General features: G+C 43.2%; 1 protein-coding gene across 1 annotated transcript in view; it reads right to left on the minus strand.

Annotated features, from left to right (window-relative positions):
- The window catches only part of LOC142793076 (cell adhesion molecule Dscam1-like), an 80,453-nt gene extending 66,450 nt beyond the window's left edge, over positions 1-14,003 (minus strand). The window contains exon 1 of the mRNA XM_075885732.1: positions 13,592-14,003. Within this exon, the coding sequence (XP_075741847.1) occupies positions 13,592-14,003 (412 nt within the window). The remainder of the gene's footprint in view (positions 1-13,591) is intronic.
- Positions 14,004-24,989: the final 10,986 nt, after the last annotated feature.

The raw sequence follows: 24,989 nt of genomic DNA on the forward strand, positions 1-24,989 counted from the left end.
GAATCAAAATCTAGGTACTTTTGAAAAACCATTCACAGGACGCTCCAAAAGAGTGCGGTGTCCTTACAACTAATCAAGCAATGTTCTGTACTTTCTGGAACTTCACAGAGGTGAAATTTGTGGACACCTTTGGTGCTCAACCAGGCTTTTGCAGCTAGTGTTTTTGTATACAGTTTCTAGAAAAATGTTCTGGATATTGGCGAAGTAGGCGTTTCCTCAACACGCACAAGGACGTCATTCTTAGACAAACCAGTATAAATTGAGTGGTATAGTGTTACCGGAAACGCCATATATAATGTGTATTTACACAAATCTTATGCTTGAAAATGCCTAAAAAAGCACACTATTTGAATGTTATGCAATGAAAGGAGTCTCCTTAACGTATATAGGATTGCGTGACAGAAACGTAGAATCGCGCGCATCAAGACATGGGAGATGCAGTGAGTCGGTGTTTTAAACGTGCTCTCATGTATACTCATTCATCACCAACTCCAACAGCATCAAAAAAGGAAACAGCTGCGGAGGTGGTTTGCGCGTTGCCTTACGGACTCGTTATGGGTGGTTCGATGAATTCCAAAAAAGAGGAATTATGGCGGGATGGGCACGCAAGAGCTGTAATTGAAGTAGGCTTACTATGATCGCTTAAAACGCTCAATGTTACACGCACAGTCATTAGTGTTCCCTTCTTTTTGTGTCATGGTTAAGGCCTTCAATTAGAACCGAATTTTAGGATAGCATTTGAGAAGACGATGCGCACAGGGCCTGATCACGCTGTCGCGTTCTACTCTTGATCGCGAACCTCGGGTGTCCTCCAAGTCTTCAACCAGAGTGTTGGCTTTGTGGCAAAATATATGCTTGCCATGGAGGCGTCCTTTAATGCTGCCATGTTGAAAGTGAGATCACAACGAATTCCCACGACTGCGTATAGTACAGCGCGTGAACATAGAAAAAAATGGACGAAGCGAAAAAGCACTGATCTCTAATTGATCTTTATTTTGCATGAGAGCGAATTCTATACACACAGTGAACAATGCCGTCAAGTCAAATCATTTTGAGCACGTGCCCACTATTACCCTACGACCCGGGCGAGCAATCACGCTCAAGCTGTGACAGGGCCACGGATGTAATGCTTACGTAGCTGTTGCCAAAGTTTGAGCGCTTTTTCCACTTTTATTATCTCATGGGTTAGTTGCGACATGTGTCGTCCTACTACACCACACTGATGAAAAACACTGGGTGGACCAAGTTATGTACGTGCAATCGTGGGCACGTGCTCAAAGTGACCTCACTGTATATGTCATGGTTAGGATTTTACTGATCGTTTTCTGTAGAGAGATATATTTGTTTCCTCTGCAAAATAAATAGTGAATGGAGGACAGCGCTGTGTTTGTACTCTTATCTTTCTACCGATACGCTGCATGTCATGAACGAAAATGATTTAGCTGAAGCTTTTATTCTTGCATGAAACAATATTGCCTGTCGGTTATTGTGCCGCACTTGCGGTGATCAACGTTTGGCGTGAGCTACAGGCACCGCCGTAGCAGCCAGGTGATATGTTTTGTGGTTTGTGTTTCACAGAAAATGTGGAGTGGCCGCAGATCAATATCTAAATACCCACGTAGTGGTGGCGGTACCTGAATACGCCACCCAGTAGAACGCACCAGACACTTAATTACGGCAGATTGCGTTTCGCACAAACCCGGGACATGTCAATTGTCGGTTCCTGTATATCCCTGGCAAAATAATCTTACATCAACCGACTTATATACTAGATCAAAACTTACTAGACCCCTACTTTCCCTCCTCAGTTTTCATTCACATAAAAGAAACAGTCGTATACTGTGTGCGTAAACTTGCGTGAATGGCTTATTTAGGCAATCCCAGCAAATATTCGTTCTTTTAGCGAAGTGATGATATGCTTAAGACAAGTTTTACAATTAGGTTTGGCAAAGCTGATTGCGGGGTTACCTATTTCCCAATAGGAATAAGTGAATCACCATCTAGACAAGTGAAGAATAATATCTGGGGACTTACATCAAAAAAACCTCTTGATTATGAGACACGCCGCAGTGGGAGGCTCCGGAAATTTCGCCCACTTGTTATTTAACGTGCACTGAGATCGCTCAGCGCACGGGCCACGGCCATTTCCCCTCCATTGAAATGCGACCCCCACAACTGGAATCGAACCCGCAACCTTCAGGTCAGCACCCGTGCACGTTAAATACTGCTCCACCACGGCGGACGGTCTGGGCCACCAAGGGCCTAAAACTGTACTGAGTGTGATATGGATGTGTGAGCCGTAAAATGCGGTGCTTTACTTCTGCCGCAAGCATTATATTACAAGTCACTCAGGCTGTCGCTCGGCCACGCTAGTTTAGTCGTTATGGCACTCGACTGCTAACCCGAAGGTTGTTGTATCAAATCCCGGCTTCAGCGCCTGTATTTTTGATGGAAGTGATAATGTTTGAGGCCCGTGTTCTTCGATTTAGATAGACGTTATGGAGCCCAAGGGGGTAGAAATTTTCGGAGTCCTCCACTATACAGCGTCTTTCATAATGATATTTTGATTTGGGGTTGTTAGACGCAAGATATTATCATCATTGTTATTGAACTACGCTGCAAGCAACAATTTTAATAAGTTTTAGAAAGTGTTGAAATTGATAGTTTTTACAAAGCATTGAAAATCTCCTGTCAAGTCTCCGCAATTCCTAATGCTAAACTACTTGTGCAACTGCCAATTCAAAAACGACCGGAAGGGCAAGATAGTAGTTCGCGCTGGCGAAATCCGTAAATCAAGATGGTGTGTTCGAGGCGACGTTTCAATAACTAAATTTGTCTTTCGCAAAGCTGGAACTGGTATTATTTCTACAAAGGCTAGAACTGGTAGTTTCATCCTTGAAGAAAACAAGTTCACTATCCTCTGTTTAGAGACTGTTTTGTTGTGTACGTGCGAAAGCATCAACTTTGGAAAGCGTCCTTGTTTTTCTAGGTCTCTTTTCCTTGTAGGGTAACAAACCTGGAAAAACCTGCTTAACCTCCCTGCATTTCATGCGCCTCTCTCTCTTTCTCACACTCTTTATCTGTTTTGGTTCCGAAAGTGAGGTATTGTAATGCTCGTATGCATTAAAAAATCTCATTTTCCGGACAGTTGCACGTTACGATGTCATTACTCTTGTGTGCTTTTTATTGTTGCATTGCAATACCTTGTTTGTGTTGTTTTTACACTATTTTAATAACGTTCACGGAGAATGAAAAGTAGTCTGCGAATGAATATATGAACAAAAGTACAGCCTCATATTACTGAAACCATTGGAACACAGCAGCTTTATGCGAGAGCTCTAGCTATACGCCAAAGAACAAATACCATTCCTTCTTACTCAACACACGTTTTTTGCAAAGTGGTTGACAGACGGCCGTTATTATTTCTTTAACACAAACCACCACATTGGCAAGTGCATTGTCAGAGAATATAGAATATCTGGTTTTCACGTCAGGAAACCACGATGTGATTATGAGAGACGTCGTAGGGGAGGGCTCCGGAAACTTCGATCGTGTGGCATCTACAAATGTAACACAACACAACACAAAGGCCTTGCTTGGCTTCTCTGCTCCTGCGCGGTGTTTACTAAAGGTGCTTGGAAAAAAGACGTGAACAACCAGCTCATAAACTGAGGACACGTTGGCCCGGACTCGCCAGCTGCGATATGAAGTAACTCTATCATCAGCTAAAACCCCGGGCAATTTTCCGGGATATGTGTACAATTTTTTTTGTTTATTTGCGACCCTGACAGATCTTGGAGACGCTGGCATCACCCTGGTTGAGCTTTAACATCAAACTTGCGGCGTCAACTTTCTTTTGGCTTTTATGAAGCAGCAGGGCTGTCACCCAAGAAACGAGAAGTGGGCCGTGTGCCGCTTAAACAGACATGCATGTTAAGGAACCCAGGAGGTTATTACAATTTGCTTGCAGTCATCCCAATAAACCACGCTACAGTTTCATATTCTTATGTCAGCACTTCAAACACATGAAGTACGCTTTTTTTTTAAATAGCTGCTGTGAACAATAGAGTTGTACCTCGCAAAAAATAAAAACGTTTACCCGCTGCCTGAAGAGGCAACAAGTTATGAAAGTAAGATTTACAACTCTGTGTTGGAACTGAGTCGGGTCCTTAAGCTCAGGCAGTGCACGCGGATAACGTGAAACTTTGAATGACATGGGTGAGACAGTACAGGATGCCTTATCATTATTTATTATTTATTTCGTAATACCCCTAAAGGCCCCCGAAGGGGTATTACATAGGGGAACGGACACATGAAACAAATCTTTGTACGCTTATACAATGTAAAAACAAGAATATACAAAATAATGAAAGCGAGCTAAATACAAACAACAACAACAACAACAAAAACCAGATACTTTGGAAAAAAAATAAGTAGATAGAATATTGAATACTGTAAACATAAATTAAGGGCACTAACAAACAATGACGCAGAAATCTAGAACACGGTGTGTCAGTGATACGGAAACAAAAAAAAAGTACCCTGTTAAAAGATGTGGAGGTAGAATAAATTTTTTCGAAGTTTTCACGACACAATAAATTGACAGTCTTTCGTAAGACTTACAGCAAGTAATTAGTCGCGCATTGAGAAAGCCAGCGCTTACGTAAGTAAGGAAGTACTCATTAAAGAAAAGATTTTCCTACGTTCAACTCCCTCCTCTAAGTTATAACTTAGAGATGCCCTAACTCAAATGTTCGTGATAATTTGGTTGTCCGTATTCTCTAAACACACAACGCTGGACAGAAAGCTCGGGTAGCTACTCCAGCGCAGAAATATTTACAAACATTGCTGGTGGCGGGGTTCACTTCCGTGTCTGCGAAAACAGTGTGCCCACGGCCATATTTAGCTTCCTGCTCAATATAAAAAGTTGTGATCTTCGCCCTCAAAAAGCGAGCTTCGTGCACGGTGTTCATTACACTGATTGCTGGCACTGCAGCGCACTCCTTAACGTAGTTTATGTGACGTTCTTGGTTGTATAAGCACTTTGTTTTCTCTTCTTCAAGTTTTTTTTCGAGGAAGGCACCTTGGATATCATGCACCGTTTTAAATTAAATTGCCTCGCGCACATGGAATGGTGAGGGTAGCGGTTCACTTGCGAGCCGGGCACAAAAAAGCACGAGCGGCCATATTTACACTTAATCACCTTTGCGCGAGGACTGGGTTCTCGCCCGAGTCATGCGAAACGAAATATTGAAACCTCACTCGAGTTTCTAATTTCAAATGAAGAGATTAAAAAAATTGACCTGCAAATTGCAACAAAAGCTGAAGCGAGACCAATTTGATAATTATGACTTAAGTATGTCGGGCGCACGTTTGTGGTTTTTGAAGTCTTTCGCACTAGTGCTTGCTTATGGTTCATATATGACACTAGAGAAAATTAAATACGCAAGACATTAACTACAATGCTGACAAACTTCCCTCAAGCATTTGTGTCTTTAATTGTGTGTTTGAATTGGCACAAGGAAAAACGCTGCTACAAAGAAAGGATACCGGAATGACTAAGGCACGGAACTTTTTGTGCAAAGAATAAGAACATAAACGAATGTGCAATTCAGCATATGGACGTCAGAACCACCTTAGTGTCTTTATGATACACATTCTCTTTCTTTATTTTTGTCAAGTAATGTAAAAGTTCGCATAGTTGGTATTCGCTGGTGTCAAATTTTTTATATTATGCCTAAACTAAGATAGATTAGCTTGTACTGAATGTCCTTAGTTTTCATGAAATTTACTCGTGAACGGTCAATATGACTCATAAAACATATATGTATGGAAAGAAGACAAGTTAGATGAACTGAATTACTGTAAGAAAAGACTTCGCAGCACAAAAGAAAGACCACACGCTGTAGGAGCCTGTCCTGTCAATCGACCATTCCTTACAAACTCCAAATGGTCGGGGGAGCGCAGTTTATTCTGAAAAGCTTGCTCCAGTTTCACCTAATATGGCATACTTGGCTATATGAACATCAAGTCTAATGATAACCGGGAACTTTCTCTGCTCCTTTTTGGTGGGAACACCATTCGCGTTGGGATTAGTAAGCTCCCCCCATTGCACGATGGAGAGAGCGTGATATGAAAAAAAAATATTTTTTTCGGCTAAAACATTTCGTTCACTCGTGCGCACGTAACAGCATTTTGTTTTGTCGAGTGCTATAGGATTGCGTGCTGTTCACATACTGAAACGCTTGCGAATGAAACGGAGTAACGGAGAGTGACATCAACACACCGGCATAAAGCCTATGGTATTGACACTCATATTTTATCGAAGCCATGGTATTATCGTTAGCTGCAAGTGTGTCTGTAGAGTACACCATGTAGAGACCTGGCAGCTTAGGTACAATGAAAAAGAAGATATTCCCAGTGCTCCCTCGACTGTAAGGAGTGGCAGTTAAAGGAAGGAAGGAAAACAGGAGACAAAGAACAGCAGGGAGCTTAATCAGCCTGTAGGCAGCCGGTTTGCTACAATGTGAGGTGCCATCCAAGGTAGAGTGATTCGCCTGCCATATCAATAACGATCATTGCTTCTTTTAGCTCCCATAAAAGCCTGACATCGTACTTGTTGATATTTTTTTATTCACTATTTTTGTTTTTTTAATTTTACGTCGAACGAGTCATCATAGCTTACCCGTGATCCTAAACGATCTCAGCCTTTCGTGATCAGACAGCGTTTCACCAAGTTGCAGGTGTGTGCTGGGGTGGAAGACATTTACACACCCTTCAGTCTTTTTCTTTCACAATTTTTATTCTTTCTGGAATGTGAGTACACCGGTTGAGCACGAGTGAGCTCAAAGTCGAACTATACGGATTCTCTACACTCTACGTTCCAACGCAAAAGCAGTCGGTGTGAAAAAACACCTGTCACAACGTCAGTTTGAGCTGAGCGATTGCGGCATTTTGTAAATCGTCATTTAAAAAAAAGGGCACACATGCCCCATATGAGTAGAAAAGGAAATTAAAGACATTTTTTCAGCCATCATTTGGCACATCATCTCAGTCTGTCTTTAGGCAACGATCTTCTCCCTATAACCTAGCTTGTTGCCAGCAGTATTTCCATTCTCTGCCTTTCCCCATCTTCTCTCTCAGCCGTGGCGTTCTGGTTTAAACGTTTCGGAGTCTTTAGTGCTCAGCGGCACTTGGCTCCGGCTAGCGAACTATAAATCTGAGCTCTCGAGTGCGAACGACTAATCGTGGTCGTTTCGCGTAACGGCTCTCTCCTCGCTCGGCGCGGTGAAGCGAAGCGTGCTGGTTCGTGGTCTGGAGGAGCTCCATAATGCTGTTGGGAGCGCTCGGCCAGAAAAATGTGCACAACGTGAACTCCTTTCGCTGGCGCTGTGCGTGCACATTGTTTAGAAAGCGCGGTGGTCACAATCGACTGTGTTGCGTCTGTTCCAGCGTTCTAGCTTCCGCGATTCTGAGCATGCAATGCGAAGTCGCGCTGTTAGGACGTTACGACACAAACTTGCGGACATTCAAATCTCATTGACGCTTTTAGGTAAAGAATTTTTCAGCCAATCTAGTCGGTGATGAAGGCGGGGTAGGGCTTTTGTAACTTTGGAAGAGCTGGGACAGTAAAGGATTAAATTAGAGTGCATGTAACACTACTCTAGGAAACATGATGAAAAGAACGGAAACGTTTAACTGTGATGATGTAGAAAAGAAATGCCCATATGCAGGCCATCGAGTGGTGGCAACAGGAAAGCCCATTGGTCTGGTAAAGGGGGCGGAGGGAGGGGTAGGAGTGTTTATTATTACATTGGTAAATTCAACCGATGTTTTGGCCTCAAACCGAGTGCCTAAAGTAACAGGGTAATGATTTATTGATTTGTCGCTGATCTCTTTGTGTGCTATCAGTAAACATACTTCGCTCATTCTGTCACTAACACGAGACACATGAAAGATACTCTTGTTGTTGTTTCTGGTTGCAATGCATTTCGATTGCAACTATATGAGCTGGTAACGTGTGCATAATGCCTCGGTAATGCGGCGTCTAGAGAGAATTGCTGAACTTAACGTGAGTGGTTTCGGTCTGGTTAGCGAGATACGTTGAACTTCGTCTTTGGTTAAATGCTGAAACCAATATTTGCATGAAGTATTTAGGGTAAATGTAACGACCAGTATTTGAATACACAGCCAAATAAAGTAGCAGGAGCAACTACGTGATTATTGAAATTTGGATGTTCCACAAGTTGACCACTTGCCATCACTGCAGCGAACAAGTTGTTCATTCTAGCTGCCTTTAACTTAGATGGCTGGAGGTGCCCGCGACCTGTAATAGTGCAGCGCGTTTAGTGAAACCAAAACCTGCAAAGCACTAAATTTTCACACTCACTTGCGATGTCAAGTATATTTACAGTAAAACATTTCTGGCTTACTTTAGACCGCAGGATAAATATGGGCTTTGCCGAAAGCCTAACGAACGAGCATAGCTATAAATGACTAAGAACAAAGAAATGAAAGAGGGAACAAAGGGATCTTTCACATTAAGCTTGTCATTACAATGCATTCAATGAATATTGTCTAGATTGTTAGTATGAGTCATTATGGTCTTTTTTTCAAATTTTATGATGTATCAAATCGTAGCTTTTCACCATGTTTTACAATATATATCGCCTAATCGCCCGTAGTTATGAAACTGAATGTATTTACCACTATTTACAGCTTATCGATACTTACTTCAGGAAAGTACGCAACTAAGTTCGTTTTATTTGGCACGCCATGCTAATTACTATCACAAGACAAAGATATGTGGTATATATTTAGTTAGTGTACATGCTTTTGATCACATGAGTGATCATAAGTTAGGTTAGGTACATCAAAGTTCTCGAGGAGCACTGGTGTTGCTACATAGCCTGTTTAGAACAGCGTTTGAGAGAAGACCCAAGAACATGTTCTCTCGCGATCTCAGCCGCGGTGGTAGCATTTGGATGAAGGTGAAATGCTAGAGGCTTATGTACTGTGCGATGTCAGTGCATGGTAAAGAACTCCACATGGTCAAAAGTTTTAGATCCTACCACTCAACATCTCTCATAATTATATCGTGGTTTTAGGATGTAAAATCCCGGGTTCTAAGACTACTGCCGAGTATCTTCTTCTTGTCAGTCAACTTACGTTTTAATGCAGGTGCCAACGTCCCCGTTATTACTGATTGACGGCCAGTATCTGGCACGAACCTTAAAGCAAGCTGCTCTCCAAACAGCTGCGTTTAACGCAGCGCCGGCTTGTTTGAAAAATAACCTCGCCTTCACAGTGTAAACGGAAACATCGGGAGATAATTTATCCGCAACGAAGCAGCAAGGGGATGCGAGGCACAGAGTGCGTGCGCTCGTTTCGCGCTGCCACGCAGTGTATCGTAGCTAAGTGATTAATATCTACGTACGAAGCGTTGAGTGCAAATAGATTAGGTTACATAAAAAACGCAAATGAGAAAAGAAGGGATTGATTGAAGGGTTATAAGCATAGACGTTAACGAGCATGCTGTTTTGATTAGAGTGAAGCGCCTTGAAATACAAAGCTCGTTGTTACCAAGATGCGCCCAACGCTGCAGCGCTTGGCTTGATTCCGCGCTGTGCAGAGTTATTACAACAAAGCTGTTTTACTCGAGCTTTGTCATGTGTCGCAGATTAAATAGAAACATAGTCCTCGGGAAAGAACACGTTCTCGGTCCCCGCCCAAGCACTATGTACAGTAGGCAACAAGAGAAGCTGGAACGGGTCCTCCTTAGCAGCCATCAATAGTAGCGAGGAGCGGGAAAGGGAGATGTTACGCGGTAAAAGCTTTTCTATACTAAGACCAACTGAATTCTCGCTACCTCTGCTGTAACGCTGCTTCGTGGAACTTAGTTCAAGCTTTAAGTTGCAATTTCTCTTGTGTTATATTATTATTGAAAACGAAAATGAAGTGTGATGCACTTCTTTTTTATATTTTTATTTGATTTTAATACATGTATATGCAAGGACACAGAGAAAAGAAGGAAAGAGCAAGCCAGATAACAACTGCCACCTAGAGGAGCCTAACGCCTGCTTAATTCTGTGGGAGGAGGTAAGAGACAAAGCAGATAAAGATAGAAGTAGAGAAAGAGGAAAGAAGAGAGAAAAGTGAAGACGGAGACAAGCATGAGCAAACACACTCACAAAAAAAAACGCCTATAACGTTTGCCCAGATGCGCTCGTTGCATAAAAGTCAGTAGAGCTCGGTGGGCCTGGTCGCGTCGAGAACCACAACGTCTCAGGAAAGGTAACCATCTATGGTAGGGCCCTCAAACCCCAAGAGGTTATGTGCCTTAATAAGCAAAGCATGCCGAGTAGCAATGCTGGACAGTGCACTACAAGATGCTCAAGTGTTTCGCACGAGCCACAAATGCGCAGAACGGACTATCAACACACACTTATTTATTTATTTATTTATTTATTTGTAAATACTACAATCACTTTTTGGAATTTCCGTACGACGAGAAACTAAACAATACATAATATAGTACAAAGAAATTCATGGCAATATTGGCATTCGCACTCCTACACAACAGCTGACTGTTAGTTTATGTAATAGTGCTCTGAGGCAAGCCATCACCACGAAGAGTATGAAAGTAATGTGCTGGTCTGAAGCTGATCTAACATTGATAAATAATAATGTGTCAATCCATGAATTGCCAAGTCGACTTGGCATCGTTATAATAAGCATGCTGCTGTGGCAGTTGAACAACGGAACTTATGACGTTCCCGCTAATGCCAATAGGCTCGGAGAAGTTGATGTTCCACAAGTAATCAACGAAAAACGCTGATGAATTAAATAGCAAGCTGATCTACAATATGCGTTTAGGAATGACAGTAGTCAGCCGCAATGTTCAAATTTAAAGTGGACCCGCGAAGTTTTGGATTAGTAAGGGAATAGTCTCCCTGGAAGTGCATGATGCATCACAAATTACATGCCACAAACATTTTTAGAATTCGTCAAGGGTGTATGAGTGCAGTCGCAGGAACTTCTTTCACGCTTCAATTATTTTTTCTCTCCTCGGTTACCGTGGTATCGGTTACCGTGGTAAAAGCTACCGAGGGCGGGCGTTGACAACAGGGCAAGACCATGGATTTTTTTGTGCGTGGGCTTCATGGTCATGCCTATTTTATTTTATGTTTTTTTTTCTTCGAGCACGCGACTTGTGTGTTCGCAAGTATGCGCGTGGGCATGTCATGGAATCCGCTTGCGTCCACGATAGCTACATATGCAAGTCAAGCTGCTCAGCCATCAGCCGTCAACATTGGGCATGTGGCCCAGAAATTTGTGTATATGCCATCATTTATGAAGAGAAAAGCGAGCATTTCCTAGCTGAGCTTGAGAGCTAGTTGTACGTTCCTGGCTGAGTGCTGCGTTATGGTGTTTGGCTCGTGTGTTTTCGGGTGTCTCGACTACCGATCAGCTGCGTTTTCTGACCGTTCTCAAAAAGTGTTCAAAGGCGGCGTTTTTGAGACGCGGTAGTGATTGCTCCGGCCGAATGACCTATTAGCTTTGAAAATATTGGGAGAGCGTAATACTCAGTCTGTCAAAGTGCTATTGGCCAGGAATTTCGGGACTGATAACATAAGTTATAACTAAAAACTATACTATGTACTATAAACTGCATTTGTTAAGCAAACTTTCTTCAGCACCCCAAAATGCTCACAAGTGTATGTTAATAAGACTGTCAAGGATTTTATGTCCAAACCGAAGAAGCAATAATGGTGACTACATGACGTAGTAATCACAGCGAAAGCTGCAGATTGATATTTTAGAAGCTGACGTGTCCAATCCAGAGGTCTTGATGTTACATAAGAAGGAGGGTTGGCCAAGACAAATTATGGTGGCGTATTGGCCTAGCAACCCGTCATACAATCCTAATACCTGCTTTTGGTGCACACAAAATTAACTTGTATTTTGGTAATTGAAACACTTCACGTCACTCTAACAAAATCAAAGTAAGCCCTATGACTTTTTTGTGAGTTCTGACTTGCTTAATTTGTGACTCTCTTTAAAGAGGCAAGTGAACTCTCTTAAGGTACCGTTACACTTTTGTCGTTGAGTAATGGGACCCAAAAAAAATTTAACGTGCCGCGTAAAAAAATTGTTTACGTGACCACTCAGGATTAATCAAAATTAGAAACACACAACTCCTTAAAAGGACAGAATTGCGACTCCTACAACACCTTCGCACCAATACATGACTGTGCCCAAAAGCTCTATGTCCGCATAATGATGCGGTGTTTTCTGACACCTATCACATGCCGTGGGCCTACCCCTCCAATCCGGCCATGCCCTCGTTCATTATGCCGACTCAAGGGAGAGATTGGAAGGGCACCCTGCTCGGCGGCACGACTTACACGTCCAACAAGCCCTAGTTTGGTGTACCTGGGCGGCGGGCGCTATCATTTAAGTTCGAAACTATGGCCTCTATTTAGTGCTCATTCATTCTCTTTCGCGCTGGTTGCAGCATCTGCTGTCCCACTTCTTCTGTTGTCTCTCTTCAAGCGCAATAAATTTTTTTATTATCATCCACTATATATTTTTTAAAGCGATAGCGCTTGGACAGCGATGTTGTTTTGCATTCCTTGCGAGTTGATCACAAGAAAGTACAATTTTAAAGGGTACGGCTGCAGAAATCTGGTGAATACCGAAGACCGGGAATGTCAACGCTGGTTCACTAAAAATGAAGAAATCACTTAGTACAACAAACAGCTCTGAAGTGACGGTGGTGAGCCAAAGACCACGTGTACATTCAACGAGACAATACTAGAGAACAAGAAAGGCGATTGTGGTTGTGAGAAAGCCTCGAAGGAATGGTAGGCTTGCGGCAATCATGACGTGCCTGCAAATCCTAGAGAAGCGCAAACGCTTGGTTTCGGGGCGTGTTTCTGTTTGTGGAGTTCGGACAACCGTGTCGTGTTTGTGACTGTCTTTCGTTTAACTTCGACCTCTCTGCGCTAAGAATCAAAGCAGAGACAACCTTGCATCACGTAGCTAAAGCCTAGCAATGACCTATAAACAAACTAGAAACAGCCTGCATCACTTAACTAATGCCTAGGAACAACCGAGAACAAATCCAAACCAGGTTAGTCTTCGAAATTCTCCAGTTTTGCTGTTTCACGCTTCCGCTAGGTAGTGCAAACTTTTACAGTAATTTTTTTTCCACTATGGGGATATGCCAAGTGAAGTTAAGCTCACTCACATTTTTCTGGATCGAATGAAGTTCACTCACTCACTCACTCACTCACTCACTCAATCAATCAATCAATCAATCAATCAATCAATCAATCAATCAATCAATCAATCAATCAATCAATCAATCAATCAATCAATCAATCAATCAATAAATCAATCAGCCAATAGGCCAATCAATCAATCAATCAATCAATCAATCAATCAATCACTCGTTCCATGCACAGCCCACAACACACAAGCACATCGGACACGAATATGTCTTCCCCGTATCAACCATGGAGTGCTCGGCAATCACATGGTCTCGGCCGACCTCCGTGAGAAATTTTCAGCGAGCGGGTACACTTACCGGCCCTTACGTGGACGTCGCCGCTGACGACGGAGCCGACGGAGTTTCGGGCGCCGCAGCGGTACACGGCGGCGTGAATATCCTGTCGGAAATCCTCGGCGCGAAACGGCGAGAACACAAGTGCTCCGTCGTGCGTCCGCACGTGACGTAGACCGGGAATGTCTGGCGCGGCACCATCGGAGCCCACGCGCCACCACCACACTTCGGGACGAGGCACACCCTGGGCTTCGCACGGCACCACTGCTTGGGACGAGTTGAGGAACTCCACCCACTCGGGAGGTGCACGCGTGAAGACCGGACCACGTCGTTCCTCTCGGGCAGCCCGCACTGCATTCAGGAGGCAGGAGTACAAAAATGAGACTAAGACTACACGCTTTTGGGTCACTGGGTTTGTTACGTTCAGTGAGGTCATGGCGCTTCAAGCATAAAAACACAGAAAGAGGACAAGATGTGCGCAACCAAGTAGCCGGCAGCGCAAGTCTTCTCCTTTTGCTTGGTTCTGTGTTTTTCGTGGTATGGCAACACGAAAAAAAGATGACTAATTTATTCCGCCAGCACATCTATGACGAACAATCTACAGCGTGTGTTGTGCCTGGTTAAGCTTTCTACCTTCTATTTTGTTTTCTTCTTTCCTGACCATACTGCCTGTTCATCTTGGGCCGTTTGTCTTTTGAATAGCTTACGAGAAATTGTTGTCAAGCGTAAATATTAGGAATAAACTAGGGTCGATTTGGGAGTTAGTCGTAGTCTTGCGGCAGCGCTAACCTAACACATAATCAATAAAAAAACAAAACAATGAATTCAGGTTTATCTGTCCGCTTGGGAACGCTATATTTCTGTGTAATTTTAGAGAAAAAAGAAAAGTTTATTGCGTGAGCAGTTAGGATTGAATAAAAAGTATAAAAGAACCCTTTACACACATCATAAAATAAAATGCGACCCACACAGTGCTGTGCTTGCCACTTCTTGTTTTGCCTTATGCGCTAAGCCCTGTCTCATATTTTTTACATAAGTTTATTGCCACGAAAGACCACAAATTATTAAAATTATACAAGTATGAAAGTGACAGGTTCGTGAAAAAAAGAAACATTATAAAGAATATTGTTTACTGTAAGTTATAACATATGTGGAACCTGAGGGGAATATCCCCCACCATCTTTGTAAATATGGCAATGTCTGTTGTCATTTTAAGTAATTGCTTCAGGATACCGTATAGCTAGCACATCCGATGTCGCCTTCTTGTCGCGCTCCGTTTAGCAGGTTGCGCTTATTCGAAAAGTTCCGGCGTTCTGAAGGTGATTAGATCCCGTGCTAAGTGCTCACTCGCAACATTAGATAATGAAGGAAAAGCAATGCCCGCTGGTGCACAGAGGTACAAACCACAGCTGGGGATGCGACGCGCTTCGTCGGTCATACATACTGCGTAGAGACCGTGGCCGCTACAAGAGCGTACACCGAAAACTTTGTTCACGCTCTGGTGCGGCGTGCGGGCTGCAGTACTCATTGCTTTAGGATGTAGCATGTCACCACGCACGCGGATAAAGACATTCGCGGGGAACAAGCGCTAAAAGGGCAAACAGCCTGCATTTATACGAGTGTGTGGGCGTACACGCTTAACCTCATGCTTGGGTGCATCGAAATTAACCTAAAGAATTTCATAAATAAAGGAATGGGTCAATGTAGGCTCGGTTCTGGATATGGCCCTGGCGTCTTTTGAGGTGCAATGGAACTTTTAGGACGAGGACGCTGCTCACCCAGGGACCATTTGCAATTATTAAAATACGATTGACCGCTAAATATTATGTAATTTTGCTAGTAAAACGTATCGCGAGCTTGTTGATGCTTTCAAATTTGTTTCCCCGTGCTCGCGCCTATTCAGTTATTTTTTTAAAGTGCACTACTGCCTTTGAGTATGGCTTGACTGTAAGAATCTGGGGGAACATAAAAATTATTACAATCACTCTTCACGAAAAGAAAATCATTCAAATTATATCACAAAAAATAAAGACACCTATTTTAGTTGTTTTTTTCAGTCTGATATTGCCTCCCAACAAGTTATTGCTGCGTTCACTGTTACGCATACACGCAAAGAGTCACTTCCTCATGTAACTATGTAATCTAGTAGCGGCGTTGTCTTAATAAGGAGTCTCAAGGCTTTAAGCTATGTGTCTCAACACCAACATTGTGTCGAAGCTGATTATTATAAACCCAATATAGCCACTTTTCTAGAGTGTGAACTAAATTACTGCATTCCCACACAAAATAACACTTTTGAAAGCAAGCAATTTGAAATTATTTCGTATTGGTTCAAAATTCTGCGCAAAGCATTTCTTCTGAGAACCAGGTTAAGCACCATCGTCAATGTCTTCGTTGTCATCGCCATTTATTTACCTTCAAGGACACTTAACAGGGCATTGCATTTGGGAATGTAGGGTTACGAATACTGTAATTATGGCAAAACAATGTCGTCCAAAAACAAAGAGCGCTTACATAATCAAAAATTAGGAGACCCACATTAGAAGTTGAACGCGATAGCAACATTTTGTTTCTAGTGCGTACTTAAGTGAGAGATCAATCTGGACGCCATAAAAACAGCGAGAAAATACAGCTTAATGGTGAATATAAAAGAATTTGGAGTCGTTAAAAGGACTGGGAAGCCTTCTTTTTTTTTTTTTTTGAAAGACTCTTCAAGACTTCACTGTCATACTGAAGTGTTTCATTGCAGTTCTTTTGTTATTAACGTGTATATTTGCTTTAATAAGAGTAATTAGGAATTAGTTTCATTTTGTGGTCCACGAACAAAGAAATCTTTGAACAGCCAAACAAAATCAGTGGACACTGAAAAGGCGATCTTGCCACCAATGCAATGGATTTTTTTTTCAGCACGTGAACCATCCGTTGATGAAAGGAACACAGGTATATTTCTGTCAAAAGTTATTTCAGGGTTATTTATATGGTGGTTTTGGGACGTTAAACCCCACATACCAATCAGTTATTTCAGAGAACTCGAAGACATTCTCGCTGCACTGCAATTGACCACGCACATGTAAGCTTCAATGGTGAGCCAGCCAGCTATAGGGTGCCTCGATGGGCTCCTCCGGAACAAGGTGGAAGGACTGCTTTGTGGACACCCTATTAGTTCAAACGTTCGCGTTCACTGGCATTGCTTGCCATGCAGAGGGATCGCTTTCAGTGAAGTTCGCGGCAATTTGCCTCCGTTTATGGCTTCTTGTGGTAGCGCTTGCACATATAATGTTGGTAACAAATAGATTATGCACTAATTATTGCACACGAGGCATTTGTTGGCGAAATAAAGGTTTTTCGAGTGTAGCTACCGGTTCATCTCACTGGCTGCTTAGGTCCTCGTGCTGTCGCAGCCGATGAAGTTGACGAGTACCAAAATTGACATGACATCACAACACCATGTAAAAAACACAAATGACTGCTCATTCCATATAAGTCATGACATGCCCAAAATGCACGCCATGTCGTAGGTGATATGATCAAGGAGATACGAGTGGCGTTTGGTATATCTATACCAAAATCGACGTGGTATGGTAAAAGCACCAGGAAAGTATACATGACTGCTCATGACCTTGTCATGCATGTCATATAGACCATGACATAGATGACCTGGTCATTGAGCTCTTAGAGCGCTATTAACTTGATATGTACCAAAACTGACGACATAATAGGAACGTATGGCTAGAATATATGACTGGTCATGACACGGAAGCCATGTCATGCATGTCATGTGCGCCATGACACACGTGACCCTGCGTAAATGTTCTAACAGCCGTTTCATATTACATTAATGCATTCCAAAATTCTCAAGGCATGATAACAGCATAACTTGAAAAATATGGCTGATCACAACAGCAAAAAATATGTCATGAATGTCATGCACGCAGTGACATATATGACGCGATTGGACATACAACTGGCTAGACAATCTAAAAAATTCACTCCAAGTCCACTCGCTCGGGACTAGAATAATTTCAAATAGCGTAGCCGGCTTAATCCATATTCTCCAATTGTGGCCACACTTAGAAATGACTGTGGAATTTCAACTTTAGGATAAGATACTTGTTAAAAATACCTTAATCTGAATTAGCTTAATCTGACCTAATCTGGATGAATCTAACAGGACCATGCTTCAGCATCAAACAGTCCAGACAATCGTACTCCAAATTGACTTGCTCGTGATTAGCCCAAGTAGATTAGCCCAACCTGGTTTAATCCACATGGCCTTATTATGGTCATACTCTATCACCCAACTGGCAATCTCAAATTATTGAAAATTAGATGGTTCAAGATTCTGCTTACCTTGGTCCAGCTTAATTGAACTCATTCACATCGGCCTAATGTGTCAATATGCAGTCACCAAAACGGCTAATCATTCTCAATTCACTCAACATTGACTGGTTCAAGATTATTTTCACCAGAGTTTATTTAGTCATACCTAATCTAAAAGAACACAGCCTAGTGGCGTCTAATCTACCACATGGCTATGCCATTTCATGTTAGACTGGATTAGCGACACGTCACAAAATCTCCACTAGTTTTGCCTAATTCCACGTGATGGGTATCTATTAGTACAGATTGATATTGACAAGCGTTAAACTGGCTTGCCTAAACACAACTAGGCTGCGATATACTTTATAACTAGGCTTTACTAAGCATACCCGGGTTTATCAACGCGATAGCATTAAAGAGCTCGTTTCGCGGAAATGCCACCGTCGGTGTCGGCATCGTTGGTTGTGAGCCAAAAATTATCACCTTTTGCGTAATCGAAAATTTGAGAATGATGCAAATAAAATAAATAATAAAAAATCCTCGAGCAGAGTGGGGACTAAACGAGGGTTGTTTTGGTTCTAGTGAGGATAGAACCCGGGTCGGTTGAGGGGCAAGCGAATGTTCCACCACATGGCCACGCCTCTGCTTATAAAAACAGTGAAAAGAACTTCCTCTGCTTGTAAATGCAGTGAAAGTAGCTTTTATGCTTCACAAACACACACGTCCTGTATAGATGCCTCACAATGGAACTAGAAATATTGCAGTGACAATGCGTGGTGCAAGCGTCATTGCCAAAGGCCATCAGAGTATATGATTATCAAATGACTCCGTGATTAAAACTTGGTACCCCACTGCAAAAGGCACACACGCTACGGTACCTATGTCCTTAGGCCACGTAGTGCATGCCTAGCAAATTCAAAAAAGTTTAATGCACTAAATGTCCTCACAGGAGATGATACCGAATCGAGAGCCTGGTGCCAGCCGTATGTAATTCCGTTCGCCCTGAAAGTACCCAATACCATGACCTATTTTCCGCGTTCCAATATCAGCGTTAGTGGGTAGCAGTGCGATTTTGGACAATGTACTGAACAGCTAGTCGGTGCTTCCGTGCTAAAGTTCAGGTCAACAAATTATAGTCGACAGGACACAGCGTTACTCCTAATTGATATCTCAATTAAAGGTGGCGCTGTGTCTTGTGATCTATGTTGTATTCCTTGAAATTTATTATGGAGCAATACGCTACCTTTTCAGCACTGCCATCCTCTCCTCCCTCGCCATTCGGTCATTCCAACACACGTTTCAGAACGGGTCTTTTGAATTTGCTAGCGTGCTATACTGGCGGATATTAGTGGTGGACAGTGTCGACAAGTGTTTGATATGTATTTCTGTGATATGACTAAATTAGCGCACTTCCTGCTTGCTTTGGCTAAATGGGTGGCTAATGGTTGGTACTCTCCAAGATGATAAATGTTGGCCTACTTGTATTGGCTGCCCGAGACTGCCAGATTCATCTTACCCTCAATCATAGGTCGGCAAAACCTGTGTAGCTCATTCAAACTCACTCATGACTTGCACTTTCCGCTTTGAACTAACTCGAACTCACACTAACAAAAATTTTCCTGAGCCGGACTCGCTCGAACTCACACTTATGAAAAGTTTCCTCAACGAAACTCAATCGGACTCAAAGCCAACAAACTATTATTCACCAGTACTCCCTTACTCTCCGCCTCATGGCTTGATCTGAGTTTTAGTGAGTCCGGGTGAGTCGATTCATAAGTCCCTTAGCCTAGAATGAGCTTGCTCGGCCAAGGTGTCATTACACGTTAACACATATATTTCCCGTTATCGGTGCTCTCCTTGGCGTCAGTTGATGTGACAGCCTCTTATACAGGTTATGAGTGCTTGCAAACCAGTTAGGTCATTTGTCTTTCAAGAGTTAACTGCATAAGACATGTGTATCAACAACTTCTCTGGAAAAATTCATGGGTGTGGGGGAGGGGGGAACGTTAAGGCACCTTCTTACGTAATCCACTTCTCTGATGAATATTGAAATGTTATGTAGACGACACTGCTGTGCAATAAGCATGAATAGACGTGAGTATAAACGTTAATTCAAGTCGGGGTGATTGTGATGTTGGAGATAAGAAGATAGGACCACAGGTCGACAAGACAGACGTAACTAACTCTAACTCTCTCAAGAAATATATTTTGCGCTTTGGACTCTCTCGGACTCCTACTCACTGAAATCTTCCTGGACCGAGCTCACTCGGGTTCACACTCACGTACATTTTCTTCAACCAGCCTCACTCAGGATCACCAAAATATCACTCAGCCGGGCACAATCGGACTTAGACTCACGGCTTCACCTGAGTCTTCGTGAGTCCGAGTGAATCGGCTCATGAGTGACTTCACCGACCTATGCCTTCAATTTAAATTTTACATTATACTCGCATATGAAAAGGAATCAACCTGCTTGATTACCTTTGTATAACGTTTATTTGCCAATTTGTAGCTCCATAACTTAGCCATGACTGCGAAATTAAAATTCCGTTTTGCTTTTGTCACTGCCTTCAATGAGTGGCTGGATGCTTGCTTATGACATTTCTATTCCTGTCCTGCATGACACTCTATTTATGCAACAATTTAACAAGTTTTCTCACTAGTGTGCATGACTATGCAACCCTTCTATGTGCATCAGTCTGCAAAATAAGTCGGGACACGCAAGTGACAACCACAATCTCATAGAACTGCATCGCCGCGCCAACTGACGTGGTAGTGCGTATGCGGATTCTTTCATTTTCGCATGGCTACCTTTTTACTCGCTTCCAGTGAACTAGGTGATCACATGCAGCGTTTTACGCCAGGCGTCACTTTCTTTCTTGAATCCCTAACGCGCTCGATTCGACGGCGTTACAGTGGCGGTAATGTGTAAGCGGCTCACTTCACAGACAATGCAAGTCAGCGTTTAACGTGCTAATGTTGAAAGCTTTTTCGCACAAATTTCCGTGTCGGTGTTACGAAAGCGTCGTAGGTGGAGCGCCCAGAATCCGCGTTGTCCGCTAGTGAGAACACGGGTAGCCGTAAATAAATAACTTAGAAAGAATATTGGTCATTGTTTGTGGGGATCAAATCAACGTGTTTCGTGTGGCAAGAAAGTGTTCAATGTTACGTGCACAATCGTTCTTTTAAATGCGAAGCATTTCTTAGCGAGGCACTGTCTAAGCGAACTTTGGTGACTTTGAGCGCATCTATCTATCTATCTATCTATCTATCTATCTATCTATCTATTGAACCCGCTTACGTTTAGGTGCTTTCATGGAACCTGCCTTAACTTGACTTGAACCAAAATTAGCATGGGAGGCTGAGATGATTTGACGAATATGACACGCTGGTCCAGACATCAATAATGTCACAATCTCATCACGTACGTTGTCAAACACTTCCCACCAGACAGTGACTTATACCCACGAGCCGTTATCGGCCGCTGGTATGCGGGTGTGTGCCACAGGTGAATGACCTTTAGTATCTATCCAGGAACGACGAGAACACACATGGACAAATTTAACGTGTGAGCGTTATGAAATGACGGACATCGGTAGCGTCTACCTGACGAATGCAAATAATAAATGTCAAGGTCACAGCTGGCATCGAACCCAAACATTCTGCGCGGCAATGAAGCACTTTACCACAGAGCTACGCCAGGTCTCGGAACTACTTTTCAAATAGACGCTAATCTTCTTGAAACGTGAATAGTAATTACAGTGCTGTCTTCCAAATTTTATCAACATTCCGTGTGTACTCCTTTGATACAGCCATTAGGTTGGGTTAACGTCAATTGTGGTTAGTTGCCATGCGCTGAAGTTTTTTTTTTTATCTAGCAGTGTCCAGGACCAGCATCCTAACAAGCATCAGCGCTTCATATCAGCTTTTGGTGTTTCTAATACGCATGTTCCAGTTGCCATCGTTGCGCAAGTGCCAACAACTGGTTATATAAACATCTGCAACTCTTCAACTTATGTCTGTGCGTGCAACATTTGTACAAATATTTAACGTCATTCGATGACATGTCACTCAATAAAAAAAAATACAATGGGGTCACCTTCCCTCCGCGTGCTTCACATAACGTCAATTATCAGGTACGTGGAATCTGCCGAATTCTTTCTCACGACAAGTACAAAGACAAGAGTAATGATGTGTCGCATCGGTTCGCCAGTGAGACAAGAGATGATATCCAAGGGAATGGCGAGTTGCATGCCCATCACCGCCACCGTGCCCCCGTCGAATTGAGCGCATCACTCCGGATCCAAGAGTGAAAGCGACGCCTAGTGCGAAACGCTACATATAATCACTTGGTCCGCGTCAAGCGAGTAAGAAGATGTCGATGTGAAAATGAAAAGACGCGCATGGACACTCGCCCCGTCAGATGGCGTGGCGATGTAGTTTTACCAGATTACGGTTGTCGCTCGCTTGATTGGTTGATTGATTGATCGATTGATTTATATGTGGGGTTTAACATTCCAAAACCATCATATGAATATGAGAGACGCCGTAGTGGAGGGCTACGGAAATTTCTACCCCCTAGAGTTCTTTAACGTGCACCCAAATCTGAGCACACGGGCCTACAGCATTTCCGCCTCCATCGGAAATGCAGCCGCCGCCGTAGCCGGGATTTGATCCCGCGATCTACGGGTAAGCAGCCGAGTACCTTAGCCACTAGACCACAGTGGCGGGGCGTGGTTGTCGCTCGCACGTCCCGACCTATTTTGCAGACGGGTGCATATACTTTATTATATTGCAGAAACGAAAAAAAAACTAAAACGTAAACTCAGTTATTACCTCTTACATTCGTGTATTATCAGATTGGTTGGTCTCCGGACTATTACTGCTTCTTGGCGTCTAAGAGGACATCAAGACAGGTTATCACACCCGCACACGTGGACAAAAAAAAAAAAACAAAACCCACAGCACACATGGCTGATCAACAGGTAATTTTATCATTCGTGTACACAAAAAATATGCAAATCACATATCACCGCTCTTCGTGCTCTTTCTTCGTCCCCGTTTTGTGAGCACCATAATCTTTCATGATGCAATGTCAACTGACCAACAGAGGCATCTTCGTAAAAAAGACATCTTTTATATTTACAATAAGCGTGATTTGCGGTAGAAAGGCAGCAGCTCCACCAATTGATTCGTGGTCGTATCGGCGAGCGTTGTTTTTTTCCACTACTCGTCCATCTGCAGCATGCCTAGAGCACACACGCACTGGGTGAACGCCCTCGTGTGGCGAAGGAAAACCAATAATACCGCGGCCGACTGCCTCTCTTTGACCTCGTTTCCTTGGAATGCTGGGCATCGTTACTTCTCGTGTATACTCTCGGCGTGTGTGCTTTGATCGCGAATGCCTTTCAATGCGAAAAGAAGGCACTTCGTCCACATCAGGAATTTTTTTTTGTTTACCTTACTTATAGTTTCGACGACGCCGCCCCTCTATTGGCCGTCCCCTTATTTACGAACGTAAATAGGCGAGTGGTCTTTTGCGTCGGGATGCGGTTGTAAGATGGTCGGAAGGCTCAAGTGATGGAGGCCATTTCGTCTAGCTGAGATCTTTCTGTTCGTCACCCTGTATTCAGTGAAGATTAGTTGATATCAACCACGTGGCCAGAAATTTTTTCCAGGGGAGAGAGTGGGGGGCATCTCTTTGAATTCGGAGAGGGCACCGCTTTAAATAGTCGTTTTCTGCTGTCTGTGCCATGTCGAAAACTAATTTTGAGTGTGGGGGAAGGGGCCACGGGCCTGGTGTGCCACCCTCTGGCATCGCCCTTGGTTGATATTGCCTGCCCGCAGGTAGTGGGATCGAATTCCGGCTGTGGCGGCTGCATCTCTGTTGGAGGCGGGAATGTTGTAGGCCCGTGTGCTCTGATTTGGGCGCGCGTTAAAGAACCCCAGGTGGTCGAAATTTCCAGAGCCCTTCACTACGGCGTTTCTCATAATCACATGGTGCTTTTGGGGGCAGTTTAGCATAAAAATCAGCTTAGGCGAAGGCGTGAGCCTCGTTTTTTCGTGTGGGGAAGGGAAGATCACCCCCATCCCCTTTTACTCTTCGGAACCCCCTCCCACTGAGGCCCTAAACGTCAAGACATTGTGCGGAGACTGGACGTCAAGAGGCGACAAGACCCCCGTCAACCTTTCCCCCGTCAACCTACCTTTCCCCTCCTGTTGGCGCGCCCATGCGCAGAAACAGCTTGCATCTTCCGATGTCTTATACTGGCGTGTGCCTCTTCGTGAAGGCCATCAAATTTTACTTTCTTCATTGAACGTAATGTTTCTGTTGAATAGATGCTTCAACGTACATGTTTAGGTTTATCAAACAGCATAGACTACAGGAAAAAAAATAGTTATATTGGGATAACGTCATGTTTTATTTGTGGTAGTTGACTGTGCCCATCCTTCGTTGCTACTTGTTTAACGTTTTTTTTTTTGCTTGTGCATGAAATACGTGCATCATATGTTGTAATGCTGCACTGAAACTTTCATAAACGGATGATGTGCACATCGTCGACTGCGCATCATTAGTGTACACTGAAAACATTCGCACTGTCTTTACAAAAAAAGGTGTTTTTATTTATCACGAGATTTTAAAAATTGCTGCAGATCCACGAAGTGAATCTTCATGTTCGAGCGAAGCTAGGTTCTTAAGTCCGTAATATCTATGTTGAAGTCGTCGACTATTATAATAGGACGAACAGATGGACGAATGAATGGATGGATGGACGTATGAAAGGAAGTACGCACCGTGCACGGGCGTGTAGATGCACGGACGGTCGGATGGATGGACAGATGTAAGGACAGAGTACGGTCTATTTTTAAACCACATACGCCCTATGTACGCTCTGTGGACGGTATTGCTCACAGTTTTTTCGCACCTGCGCTACGGCTGCATGGACGACGGCGAGCCTCAACGCCAACGGACTGACATCGTATTTAGAGATCTTCGCTTCTAAAGATTTGCTAACTTTTCGTATCACTTCTTTAGTTTCTTTGCTGATACATCAATTCTTTCACTCAATTTCTCATTGTATTAAAATGAAACATTTGCGTC

The sequence above is a fragment of the Rhipicephalus microplus genome, chromosome 2, assembly GCF_043290135.1.
Source record: "Rhipicephalus microplus isolate Deutch F79 chromosome 2, USDA_Rmic, whole genome shotgun sequence".
Taxonomy (NCBI): Eukaryota; Metazoa; Arthropoda; class Arachnida; order Ixodida; family Ixodidae; genus Rhipicephalus; species Rhipicephalus microplus.